Source organism: Monopterus albus, unplaced genomic scaffold (genome assembly GCF_001952655.1).
Source record: "Monopterus albus unplaced genomic scaffold, M_albus_1.0 scaffold2.1, whole genome shotgun sequence".
Classification (NCBI taxonomy): domain Eukaryota; kingdom Metazoa; phylum Chordata; class Actinopteri; order Synbranchiformes; family Synbranchidae; genus Monopterus; species Monopterus albus.
The window spans coordinates 535689-546564 of NW_018127882.1; the positions used below are offsets into that span (position 1 = coordinate 535689).

General features: G+C 40.2%; 1 protein-coding gene across 3 annotated transcripts; it reads left to right on the forward strand.

Moving 5' to 3' along the window:
• The first annotated feature begins 641 nt into the window (after window positions 1–641).
• Window positions 642–10484, forward strand: tnip1 (TNFAIP3 interacting protein 1). Of its 3 annotated transcripts, none has more exons than XM_020595645.1 (19): window positions 642–744; window positions 1832–2014; window positions 2610–2753; window positions 2891–2976; window positions 3146–3205; window positions 3896–4105; window positions 4945–5039; window positions 5474–5636; window positions 5810–5902; window positions 6016–6081; window positions 7570–7701; window positions 7817–7945; window positions 8031–8165; window positions 8255–8380; window positions 8524–8607; window positions 9039–9218; window positions 9256–9291; window positions 9548–9632; window positions 10027–10484. In XM_020595645.1, the coding sequence occupies exons 2-19, from the start codon at window positions 1867–1869 to the stop codon at window positions 10107–10109; spliced, it is 2055 nt and encodes a 684-aa protein (XP_020451301.1). In that variant the 5' UTR covers window positions 642–744; window positions 1832–1866; the 3' UTR covers window positions 10110–10484. The 3 variants fall into 3 exon arrangements, with proteins under 3 accessions (XP_020451301.1, XP_020451320.1, XP_020451310.1); XM_020595664.1 differs by having other exon boundaries at window positions 9129–9218; XM_020595654.1 differs by lacking the exon at window positions 3146–3205.
• Window positions 10485–10876: the final 392 nt, after the last annotated feature.

Sequence of the window (10876 nt, forward strand, 5' to 3'; positions counted from 1 at the left end):
CCAAGAATTTCTCCTTAACCTGTAGTGTGGACCTAAAAAGTGCAGTGCAAATTGAGCAAAGCCTAGAGGAAAGATGTGATGCAATCACAGAAACCCCCGACAGACCCTACTCTAGATTTATCAATGAGACAAAAAGTCATTCAGTCAGGTTTGTGGCAGGCCTGGAGCATGGGTTTCAAATGAAAAGAAGAAAAAGATCTTTAATTGAAATAGATTACAATTGACAATTGAGTGTGACTGAATTTATTCTTGCTTTGGATTTCTGTACATAGTTTTCTATTTTACTCTATTTGATGCTTATATTTGATCCTGTAGCTTATATTTGATTGTTGTAAAGCACTATGATCAACTACTAGTTGTTTTAAATTGCTATATAAAGGTTGATTAATTGAATTTTATGATCAGTTTTTACTCACCCCTGCCAGTGTGTCATATAGGCCATTTTGCTATATATAAATGTTAACATTTACGTATTTAGAAAGGCTCATAATTGTGATAAAAGCTATATCATAATGAGTGTATGTATGTGCAGCATTTTGCTCCAGTGTTTACATTACGGTCAGTAGCTCTCATTGGTTCACCGCTGACAGAGAGCTGTACTCTGATTGGGCCGCCGAGCTGTCAATCAAATTTTACATCAAACGTTGCGAGGTGGAATTTCCCAGGTTACAGCATAGAGCAGTCGACCACTTCCGCAATAGATGTCTGGGCAGAGAGAGACGAGAGGCCACTGCGAGCTGAAAGGTACCTAGGCAAAAGACATCTCTTTGTTCTTTGCCATTTAATTCCACTTTACGACTGAATTACCGTAATGATAATAAGTATTTGTAGTGGGTAAATAAGAAGAGTTAGAGGTTTACTGTCCCGCACTGTCATCTAGTGTAAGCTAGCCGACAGCTAACGAGGATGTTGCTATCAATTTGCATGACAACAGCGAAAACTAATATTAGCCTTCTTCAGCCAATCAAGGTATCTATCTCTTCCTAGATTGTGCTGTATTTGATTCTCTTCTATTGGGTAGATGTTTGCTGGCATGACTCACGTAATTTTATGTATTTTTCTTTTGCTTTTGTCCTTTATTGTATCGGATATGTAGTTGTCACGTTTAGCCATGACAAACGTTGGAACATTCTTGCCATATGTTTTACTTTGGCAGGGTATGGTAGCATTATCGTTATGTTGTTGGTGCTTTTGTCCTCTCGGGGCTATTGGTTGATCTTTTTTTCCCCACTGGCCTTCATTGTTTGTTTACACTTGTCCTAGAAATAATAAAGTGTGATCGACAGTGAGTACAGTAGGTGCATTGGGATGTCTGAGTGGCTGATAGTTATTCAATTTACAGTCATGGAGTAATTGAAACAGTTTGTTATTTCGATGTGGTTGTAATATTGCTTCACTGTATTTCAAGAAGATTTCTAGATTAGGATTATGAGATCCAAAAGGTAATGTTCAAATAGTTTTCTTCATACTGTACCGACAAAGGTTCTGTTCAGTTGTTAACTTCCTCTGCATGAACATTTGAATGTCTGATGTTGGTTGTTCTTTACATTATACTTTAAAATGGCCTCTATGAGTGGTGTGCTTTCATCTTGGGATTCAAATATGGTTGTTTGCAATGAGAAAATTGTTAAAATTCTTTCTCCAGTTGCTTCTTTTATCTTGAAGCGTTGTAGACACAGATCCTCGGTCCTTTGTATTTAAAGGTTTTACTATCAGCAGTTTTTGTTTTCTGTAAAGGTCAGCTTCTCTTTCGGTTTTAAATGTGTTCTTTAATCCTCTGTTGAATCATTTCCGGTACTTTCTATGTGTTTTATGTGTTGTTTTTCCACAGATCATAGAATCATGTGTAACAAGTGAGCGACGGCAATGGATGGGAAAGTTCCGTACCGCATCTATGATCCAGGTGGGAGCGAGGTCAAGGCCAGGGAAGAGGCCATGGGGGGAAGCAGCTATCGACAGCTACTTGAGGAGAACAGCATACTGAGGGAGCGAATGAAGGGACTTAAGAGCTTAGGTAGGTTCCTAAAGACTGTATGGCTACCTCAAGACTGTGGACAAAAGCCTAATGCCAGCTGCTCTTTGGCGTTAAACATCTGTAGCGTGTCTTAAACTGAGGATTTTATTTTACCAGAATGGTAAATATATAGAGAAAAACATTCATTTCTTTATTGTAGTTTGTAAAATTTATAACAGAAAACCATGTTCAGTTGGCATTTTATAGCAGCACTAAATGTGTAATTATTTAAACTTAAATTAATGTACCCACAAAGACATCATGATGTTGTCCATTAGAGATGACATAACTGATTTTCTATTCAAAATATACAAATACAGGAGGGAAACTGTTGTCCAGTAAATGTGATGGAATGTAGTAAAACCTGATGATCTTCAAAAACTAGCATGCCAGTAATGTGAATGGCCTGATTGCTCCTTTTGTGACTCATTAAAGTAGCACTACTTAGACATAATTTCCCACTGAACTACTATCACATCTTACTTGATGACTGGTCGTGCTGATAGTTCTAGCCTCAGCTGTGTTTGCTGAAAAATCAAGTCAAATTCAAGTGAAGTGCCGGTGGACAGAGACAAGATTGCTCTGAAATTTGCAGGTGATTTACTGGAAGAGTCTCAGTCAGAGGCATCAAGGCTTCGGCAGCGAGTGGAGGAACTTGTAAGAGACAACGAGGCCCTCAAGTCCTCCAGCTTTGCTGCCAGTCTGTGTATGGGAGGGCCGATTCAGACCGAGGCACAAAGTAAGTTTCACATACTTGGTGGTAGTAATGAATTTATCTTTGTAGACATATTGTTATATAATGCTGTAATTATATGGCATCCTTCTCTACTTGAGTGAAACTTGAATTAACCTTGGTGTTGGTGTGGCTTATTTTAGGTAAGCCCTGTTTACATCCCACCGTAGAGCAGAAGGAGGAACAGTCAAGCTGTTTAGGGAAGACCCTGCAGCCTGAGAAGCCCAGTGTAAGTAATTTTACAGTGTGTGTGAGGTCAACATGCAGACATTATAAGAGCCTAAGACAGGACATCTGGCAGCTATCAGCCGGATGTTTACTGTATTCTTACAAGTTTAATGACGCAGTTACAGTGTGGACACTGCATTTATTATGGTGCGACTTTTTGGTCTGTCCAGGAGGCCTTATCAGAGTTTGAAGTTGTGAACATGGAAGGGAAGACTTCAGATGCCTTGACTGTATGTAACAGACTTGTTGTGACATGAAATAAGATGAATGGCTGTCCAACTACCACAGGAACATTTATTACATTTTGTAGATCCTAAAACTCCTTCAAACAATTTGGTATGTTTATAATATCAAAATACCGCTGGTGCTAACTCCCAAAAGTAATTGATCTCTGTAATTTATTTGGGCTAACTTTAACCTTTTCACGTTGTAGCCATTTCCTCAATATTAGGAACGTATCCTTAGTGCAGTGACTCAGTAACAAACTCAATACTGGTAGCTCCAGCCTGAGTCAGCCAGGGGAAAGTCCAGGATTATCACTAACTAGAATTATGTTGGCTGATTAATTCATGCTTCACGCACTACATCCTAAAGGATGTGTTAATAGGACACAATGCCAGAATGTTTCAGGCACAGATGTTGTCAAATTTTTGTATCCATATATTTAGTAACACTATTACCACAACTTTTTTTTTTCTGAGGTAGCACTTAGTCTGTAGTCAGTGAGGCTAAATTTAAATACAACTGGACAAACTGGTTTGACTCTTCAGATAAATCAGTTGCTACTTTTTAATGAAATGGCAGGACGATGACTCTTTCAGTCTTGTGCTGGTTGAAGTACATATGTAATTTTTAGCCCATCCTCTCAGTAAGCTAGAGAGGATGTTGAACTGACTGTTTTCCTGTGCGGATATCTCTAGACTGGCTCAGTGGCGGGAGTAATCCCCCTCCTGCCTCAGGAGAACATCGAGCTAGCGAGCCAGCTGAAGAGACTAGAGAGCTCCTTCAGCATATTTGCAGAGGAGTCCAACCCGAACCAGCTGTTAGCTCACCTCGGTCGCATGGCTGTGGAGTTTCACCATCTTTCCTCAAAGGTTCAAAAGAACGAGCAGAGGACCTCCCTCCTACAGGTATACAGCACAACGTACAAAATGCCAAAGTAAACATCATAACATGCTGCTGAGATTTAGCGGTTTCTCCTAGATTGCTTAAGAGTTTCTTTTTTTTATTAGCATCCTATAGTGGGAGAGTGGATAATTTGGTTTTTTTGTAAAATATAAACCTTATACAGTTCACAGGTTGTTGTACATTTAAAGGCACAGTGTGACTTTTATGACATGCTAAATGGGATATTTTAGGTGCCATGTTTATAGTAAAATATCTGTTGGCTCTGCTGACTTGTAAAATACATTTTGTGGCAGACTTTGTAGAGTGCGGAGAGACTGAAATGTGATTTGATTTCAGTGTAATGTAAGAGGTTATATTCTTTTCTTTTCTATTGTTTCACCCTTCACTGCACTGTCTTGTCCATTTTGGCTCTGCAGTTTTATGTGCATCACATACAGGGACAACTGCTGGTGACTAGTTAGCCGGGGGTGAAATTGTAATTTAAAATGTATGACTTTTATTTGTAAGGCATACTTTAAAATAAAAGTCGTCATACATGTTGTACAATAAATTTTAATCCACAAAAAAGCACTATTTGAAGTCACAAAATCATAGGCACATTTTTAATAGTTTGTTGTTTTTTTTTTCTCTCAGTTAAAACAATTTTGGTTTGTTTTAACCATTCACATAAACATAAAAAAATGTTGTTCTTTATGGGATGAAGATGTGAACTACAGGGCCATGTGTCAGTAACAGGAAAATGGATTGTAATATTGTGTTAAAGGCAGTCACTCCTGGCTACATAAGAAAACGTTGATGCTATGGCACAGAATGATGACAGTTGTGATTTTTGGTTGTACAGACTCTGTGCGAGCAGCTCAGACAGGAGAACAACGAGCTCCGAAAGAAAATGGAAGAGGATCATCATATCAGGAATCGAGACTTGGAACAGTTGAGGTAATGTTTCCATCTCTTTTGATTTGACTTGGCTCAGTGTTGCCTCTGCTTGAGCAGGAACTTTATTGTTGGTAAAGTCAAAGAACAAATTGTGAGAGCCGCAGTATGTTCACAGCTCTGGCGTCTCATTCTCACCCCTCAGGTAATTATAATTTAAACTGAGCGGCAGTTTTGTTTCCCATGACTTTTTAATATTGTTTGGTTGACAAAACCCTACAGAGGATTTACTTTGTCATCAGTGGTAATGACCTTTCACTTTTGATGGATGGGGGGGATTATTCCAGTGCTTTATCTTTTCTTTTCTTTTAATTGCACCCAGCAGGTATTGTAGGTTCTTCCCGAAGGAGTTCCTGAAGCTGTACTGAAACGTCAACAAACTCTGGGAAGGAACATTGCTTAGAAACGCTATCATTTTCATTTTGTTGATAATTTAGACTGGAGAATCAGAAACTGAAGGAGCTGGTCACCGGAGGAGCGACAGCAGTAGCAGCATCCGCAGCGCCATCTGACAACGAAGCCACAGAGGCCAAAGAGAAGCCGGTGAAGGACGAATCTGCCACCGTGCGACCTAAGATGGAGGCCAACACACCGCAACGGGTAATTTAAATTTTATTATATAGCAAGTTATTTCTTTATTCTGTACAGACACATTTTACATATCAAATACATTTTTAAAACCCTTTACCTTAAATCCTGCCTGCTTAATAACTCTTACAATATAAGGTTAGTGGAGGAATGTTAAGGATTTAGGGATTTTTATTTGCCCTCAGAGTGGAAAAGCTGCAGAGAAAACCCCAACTAAACCTTGTGATGCTGAAGTGTATGAGAAGAAGATCAAGCTTTTGGAGAAGCAGAGAAAGGATGTGAGTCTTTTTTGTGCATTTGTTTATCCTCTTTTGTCATAGAGGAAACTCTTTGTGTATTTTGTTTCCTATATGTTGAGTGTCATTTGTTTCGCTTTCTGGCGTGCTTACAGGTATTGGAGGTGAACAAGCAGTGGGACATTCAGTGGAACGCCATGAAGTCACAGTTCGAACAGAAGGTACAGTAATGACTTTACAGCTCTTTATGAAGGGTGTGGGAAGACACCACTGTCTTTGACTGATACAGAGCTGTTGAAGGCAAACTGATAGCTAATTTTCTCTGAATTCCTTTGGAAACATCATAATTTCAAAGTCCACTTTTAAAGTAGTTGCTCCGTTTTAGAAAACCATGTAAGTTCAGTCCTCTAATTTACAATCAATAAGACAATCCTGTCTTATTGTTATGTTTTTTTTTTATTTAAATGTTTACTTTCGCATTAGTCTAAGTTAAAAGACATCTTCCGCACATCATCGTCTTTTATCCTGCATTTCCCATAAATCAGTCCTTGCTCAATATATATAATGAATTTGCTTCAGATAAACAGCCCAGTTTTCTGTTTCACTCTGTTCAGCTGTGTCCTCCACTGTACTCATTTCAGCATCGTATGTTAAGTTTAGTAACCGTGTGTCTTGTTAACTTAAGGGGTCAGCTAAAGGCTAACTTTAAATATTTTGGTGTCATTTCATGAAGTACTGTTACTGTTGTTACCAGTAGCAACACATTTTGAAAATGATAGTGGAATTTAGTTTCATGTTTCTGTGTTAACAGTTTTCCAAAAACAAGGATAAACCATAAACCCGTAAAAAATAGGTGAACACTGCTGAACACGGCACATTTAATAAATTCCAAAGAAACTCTTATTTTAATTAGCTTTGAAATGATTGTTGCAGCATTGTGATGTCAGTGGTTACATGTTACACTGTGCCAGAGGAATAATCATAATAATTATTATTTTCCAACCATCATAGTTATGTTTTTCATGTATGTTGAAATGACAGCAAAGATTTTGTAATGTGGAAAAAAAAAGAAACAGGATTCTGGTTGTGTGCTTGTATGCATTAGTTGGCAGTGAAGCTTTTTTTTTTTTTTTAAGTGCTTGTCCAGTGGAAAAGGTACACTCTTGCAGTAGCTTGCTATCTGAGAATACTTACCACAAGGCCTGTCACACTTCAGTAAGAATTTCCCTCACCTCTCTGGTACCCGCTGGCTTCCTGCTGTGGTGCAGTCAGAGGGCAACGCAGACACACGAAGGCACACATACTCACACACTCACACGGTCATACTCATACGCCAACGCTTATACAAACCCACAGTTATGAAGAAGCCTATATTCACACCTTGTCAAGATGGGGACACCATGTAGCCTTTGGTTTAAACCACAGAAGCCTAGATATATTCATTTGCGTCACTAGGTTTGTTCATATTTTACATAAAAACAAAACTAGGTGTGTTTGCAAATGTCTCCTTGTTGCTGCGGCTTGGGTTATAGTTTGATAACACACATTTATAAGGCTGCGTCTTAACTTGTGCACTAACTGATGTTTATCTTTACCAGAGAGTTATTACCACTTAATCTTTTGTTTTTTGGTAAATTGTAGCTGTACAGCTTTGATTAGTGGACTCACTGAGTGCTGTCCCCAGCTAAATGGTTTACATGATCCCTCAGATCACAGACCTCAGACAGCGTCTAGCCGAGTCCCAGAAAACTGTGCTTGAGCTAGAGGCAGAGCGAGAGCAGAGGCAACGCGACTATGACAAGAAGCTGTTGCTGGCCAAGTCCAAGATTGAAAATGTACAGGTGAGAACACAAGCGCACAAAGCCCAGGTGAAGTTGGCAGAAACATTTCAATGCCAGGACAGAAATACAAAGACAACACTACAAGGAATGTGTTTTTGGTGTGTGTGCGTTTCAGGGGGAGAAGGAGTGCCTCAACTCTGAGACCACTGAGCTGAAGCAGAAGATTCGCTACCTGCAGGACCAGCTGCTGCCCCTCAGCAAGCAGAGGGAGTACCAGGAGAAGGAGATCCAGCGCCTCAACAGGGTCAGTATGGGGGCAGATTCAAAAAGAGAACTGTGAGAGACGCTGCCATTTCTTTCTGTGTAAGACTTGATTTGTCTTTCTTCAGGCTTTAGAGGAAGCCTTAAACCTGCACCCCCCTTCATCTTCCCAACAACCACCTGGCCAGGGTAACTTTGCTGATGCAGCCAGTAACCTGAAGAAACAGGAACTGCTTACTCAAATTGCTGTGCTAAAAGAACAGGTCTGACATACAAGAAAACACAAATGCAGTTCTGTTGCAATTATACATTAATTTCCTTAACTGCTTTTAATCATCATTTTGTGTTTCAGGTGAAAATCTTTGAAGAAGACTTCAGAAAAGAGCGGAGCGACAGGGAGAGAATGAATGAGGAAAAGGAGGACCTGAGGCGGCAAGTTGAAAGACTCCAGGGTCAGATTACTAATTTGACCAATCAGGTAAGATGTGGGTTTACAGTGTAGTCTCCTGCTTGTGGTAGGATCAGGAAAGATTTTCCTCTTGTTTCTTGCATCGAGTAAGAGTTCAAACTGAACTGCTTTCTAATGTGGGATTTGTTTTTCATTGTGTGTCTGTGGTTCAGCTCCATCAGGCACAGAACGAATGTCAGAGAGAGCGTACAGAGAGATGTAAGCTGGAGAGACTGCAGATGCAGCATCACAAACAGGTACTGGCTGCAGCTCAGGTCTGAGCCTGGTAGCGGTGCAGACATGTTTGATAATTTTGGCTGTGCTTTCAAATAGGTTTCATTTGGGCCAAGTCATTCACTGAAAGTTGCACTTTAAACCTTTGGGATGCATTATGATGCAGGATAAACCTTGCAGAGTAGTGCCCCCTTGTGACAGTTTGCAGTCACTAAGCTGTTGACTGTAATAAGTTCATACTGTACTCCAGGACAAGAGCCTCACTCCAGCTAGTTTGTTTGTTGGTGCATTCGGGATCAGGATCAACATTTATACTCCTCAGTGGGAGGCAGCAGCAGCAGCAGCAGGGTTGAAGGTCAGCAGGGGCCCATGCCATAACAGGGCCCCTGCACTCGCTGAGAGTAGCATCCGTGCACTGATTGGGGATCACGTGTGTACTTGTGATCCATCGTAGGGGCAGCAGCAGGAAAGACGTACCTCAGACCCCACGTCAGGCTCAGTGAACGGCCCGCTGAGCCCTCCCTACTGTGGTCCCTTTGTGCAGGTGGGACCGCAGGGCCTTGAGGGCTGGCCCATACACTTCCCTCCTCGGATGCCCAATGCAGCAGGTGCCGCAGCCGCAGCCGCCGCAGCACCGCCCCCCGCACCAGACCTCCCACCCGGTAACCCCGCCGCCCCCTGTACGAGACTTCCAGCCTGTTACCCCGGTAAGGGTCCTCTAAGGCCCCTCTGTCTTTGTCTCTGGAGTGACTGGTTCACTAAGGAAGCAAGGCTCTTTCTGTTCACTTACCTATAATCCCCTTATCTGAGGGGAGGAACACGCAGATGTATTTAGGTTTAACTGCAGCACAACATAGCCATTCAGTACAGTTTTTAGGTTATGGCAAAGTTAATCAGCTGTTGGTTGTGATGAATGAGGATATTTAGTGATCTGAATTAAGCTGGTAATTTGTCTTTGGTCAGGGTTTTCCTTGGCAGTCATCATTCCCACAGCCAAGAGGGGCCAGAGCAGTAGGAGAGAGTTCAAGACCACCACCAGAGAATGCAGGTATGGTAATGCCAGCCAAGTACAGTATTTGATTCTTTGTAGTTTCATATCAATAATATGTTTGTGCACTGTTTAGCTGCTCAAAAACCATGGCTGGTGTTACTCTGTTTTTCCTTTTTGTCAACAAAATGTCATGGGGAAACAGTCATAGCGTAGTTTCTGTTTCTTAATACTTGTTAATTTCCATTTGCACCAATAGAAGATGTGTGTAAATCTTTAAAAATAGGTCATATATATATAGGTGACATTTATTTGTATGAGTGAGAAGTTATGGCATTAGGGCGGATGAAGCAGCATCACCCAATACTACTCCCACTATTCATTTTTAGAGTGTGGCGCAGCGAAGTTAGAGACTGTGCAAATAATGCAGCCTTTTCTAACTGTATATCTGTAGATCAGTCCGCAGCAGCAGCAGCAGCAGCAGCAGCAGGATTTGGGAAAAGAGAGCGACAGAACATTGACCCTGGAAAGCACTAAAGAATCACTGTACCCAATTAATGGAATCTGGGTAGTAGCATGAAACCTGTTTGTTTTTGAGTTGACAAGGTGTGATTTGATCTATAATTTTCCTACTGAACTGTAGATATCCTATTGTAATGTTGTTTATACTTGCGTTTTATAAGGCTATTGTGAAACACTTCGCTATTCTGAATATATACATGAAATATTATTTTGATTTTTCTTTTTCATCATGAACTGAAGTCCTTTATTAAATATGTTGGAATAATTACCATTGATTTTTTTTTTCCACTCCAGAAAATATGCTTATGTGATTGTCTCTCTGCAAATATGTAACAACCTGACCTGTAGTTTGTTACTTGTAGGGTTACAGGAAGCCATTCCCTAGTAAAACTAAGACTACATATACAGTACACATTCCAACAATGAATGATTATATAGGAACATCAAATTATCGAAGTAACAATATGAATGTTGATTGGTTTGATTTATAAAGATTTCTTCAGTGCCATGAATGTTAGAGAGCCGTCCCATATGTGTAACTGTTCAAAAGTGGTTGTTTGAAATACAGAAATTTTGGGAAATGAATTTTTGATGGTATCATACCAAAAACATGATTGTGATTATTGATTATTTATAACCTGCTGTTTTGATAGTCGCATTGACTAAGTGTAACTCATTGTCTTTAGTAATGCTGTTCTTTCTATGTTGTTAGTGTAATCCCAATATATTGTAGTTATTGACATTGTATGTTTGTGTCAGACACAATACACAATGCACAACAC

Coding starts and splice junctions, on each gene's coding strand:
- tnip1 (XM_020595645.1), top strand. CDS start 1,867: ATGGATGGGAAAGTTCCGTACCGCATCTATGATCCAGGTGGGAGCGAG. Junction 5,040..5,473: donor CGAGACTTGGAACAGTTGAG/GTAATGTTTCCA, acceptor TTGATAATTTAG/ACTGGAGAATCAGAAACTGA. Junction 5,637..5,809: donor AGGCCAACACACCGCAACGG/GTAATTTAAATT, acceptor ATTTGCCCTCAG/AGTGGAAAAGCTGCAGAGAA.